General features: G+C 54.0%; 1 protein-coding gene across 1 annotated transcript; it reads left to right on the forward strand.

Annotated features, from left to right (window-relative positions):
* Positions 1-493: 493 nt before the first annotated feature.
* ISG15 (ISG15 ubiquitin like modifier) lies at positions 494-1,623 on the forward strand. The gene is made up of 2 exons (XM_027622945.1): positions 494-633; positions 1,058-1,623. Exons 1-2 carry the CDS (start codon positions 631-633, stop codon positions 1,562-1,564), a joined length of 510 nt encoding a protein of 169 aa, XP_027478746.1. The 5' UTR covers positions 494-630; the 3' UTR covers positions 1,565-1,623.
* Positions 1,624-1,862: the final 239 nt, after the last annotated feature.

Genomic DNA, 1,862 nt, shown 5'->3' on the forward strand with positions numbered 1-1,862 from the left:
TCTGACATATGATTTGCAAATATTTTCTTCCATTTTGAGAATAGTCTTTTCACTTTCTGGATAGTGGGCATGAGTTCATTTTAATAGAAAATAAGAGATACATCTCTTTCATTTAAGAAAACAACAACCACCACCTGAATAAATACCGTCTTAAACCAAAGGTGATTATCTCTGGGTCGTTTGGATTGTCACTATTTTGTTATTTCTGAATTAATTGAGGCAATGTTTTCCAAGCTTACTAATTTTGCAAATTGGTAAATGGAAAGTGAAAGCTTCCAATCGTTAGTTCATTTTATTATGACTTCCATGAATCTTGTAAAGAACCTGAAGTGCTGGACATTTAGGGGGTTTCTGGGGCAGGGTGTTGTCCTGAGTCCCTGGGCGGGTGGATAGTCCCAGCTCTTATCCTTGTCATTCTGTTTTGTTTCTACTACCCACTGGGGCACACATTGGGAAAAGGAAACTGAAACTGAAGCTGAATTCAACCACTGGTGAGGCTCTCTCCCCAGACACTCCCCCTGACGTGCTCGGCTCAGGTTCATAAAAGGGCCCAGCAGGAGAAGAGCTGGAAGCTGAGAGGCAGCCCACTCGTCTGTGCCTGTGGAGGATCCGGCGCCAGAGACCACAGTCATGGTGAGGGGTGTTTGATAGGTGGGGGGCAGGTGGGCTCTGTACCAGTCTATTTTCCTACTTCACTGCGGGGGTCATCCAGGGGTGGAACACCCACTGTGTGCCGGGCAAGTGGAGTTGCTCGGAGCTCCCCCAGGTCCCTAAGCATGAGGGGAGGGACAGGTCTCCTTCCGATGTCAGGTTGGGGTCTGGATCTTGGAAAGCATGTTCTGCCCAGTGTTAACCCTGAGATCCCCTTGGCATTGGCACAGAGGGGCATCTTGGTGGGTTAGGGGAGGTGAGGTGATGGTTGTGGGTGGCTGGCCTTTCTTCTGGAAACGCTCCCTGCTTGCCTCCAACCCCTGGGGTCCCTTTCCTGGAGGGTGGGGAGGAAAGAGCAGCATTCCCAGGACTGATGCCGAGTTCTGAGTCTGTGTGATGCCCACAGGCGGGGACCCTGAAGGTGAAGATGCTGGGGGGTGAGGAGTTCCTGGTACCCCTGAGGAGCTCCATGCTGGCCCTGGAGCTGAAGCATCAGATAGCCCAGAAAACCGGCGTGCCTGCGTTCCGGCAGCGCCTGTCTACCTACCCTGCTGGCAAAGTGCTGAAGGACGAGGTCCCCCTTGACAGCCAGGGCGTGTGTCCTGGCAGCACGGTCCTGCTGGTGGTGCAGAGCTGTGACAAGCCCCTGACCATCCTGGTGAGAAACGACAAGGGTCGCAACACCGCCTACGAGGTCCAGCTGACGCAGACCGTGGCTGAGCTCAAGCAGCAGGTGTGCCGGCAGGAGCATGTGCAGGCTGACCTGTTCTGGCTGAGTTTCCAGGGGAAGCCCATGGACGACCAGCAGCAGCTGGGGGACTATGGCCTCACACCCCAGTGCACTGTGTTCATGAATTTACGCCTGCGGGGGGGCGGGGGTGGGGAGTGGGCAGGACCAGGAGGGCAGCACTGAGGGCCACCCGCCCGAGTCCCTGATCAAGTGCAGGTAATAAAAGTTGGCACAAAATTAAATGGCACCTTACGTTTGGTCCTTCCCCCAGCACCCCTCGCTTCTGCATCCCTGCTGATGAGGCTGGGGGAGGGACAGAGGAGGAAGTGGGATAAGGAGACCCAGGGTCACTGGGTGGTCGCTAGGCTGGGGTTGCCAAGTTAGGGGACAAGTCTAGTGAGATGAAAATAGTGATCCACTCCCACCCACCCCTTGGACATATTGAAGATGTCCCCACACCTTTGGGAAATTAACTTCTAGA

This window comes from Zalophus californianus, chromosome 4 (genome assembly GCF_009762305.2).
Source record: "Zalophus californianus isolate mZalCal1 chromosome 4, mZalCal1.pri.v2, whole genome shotgun sequence".
Classification (NCBI taxonomy): domain Eukaryota; kingdom Metazoa; phylum Chordata; class Mammalia; order Carnivora; family Otariidae; genus Zalophus; species Zalophus californianus.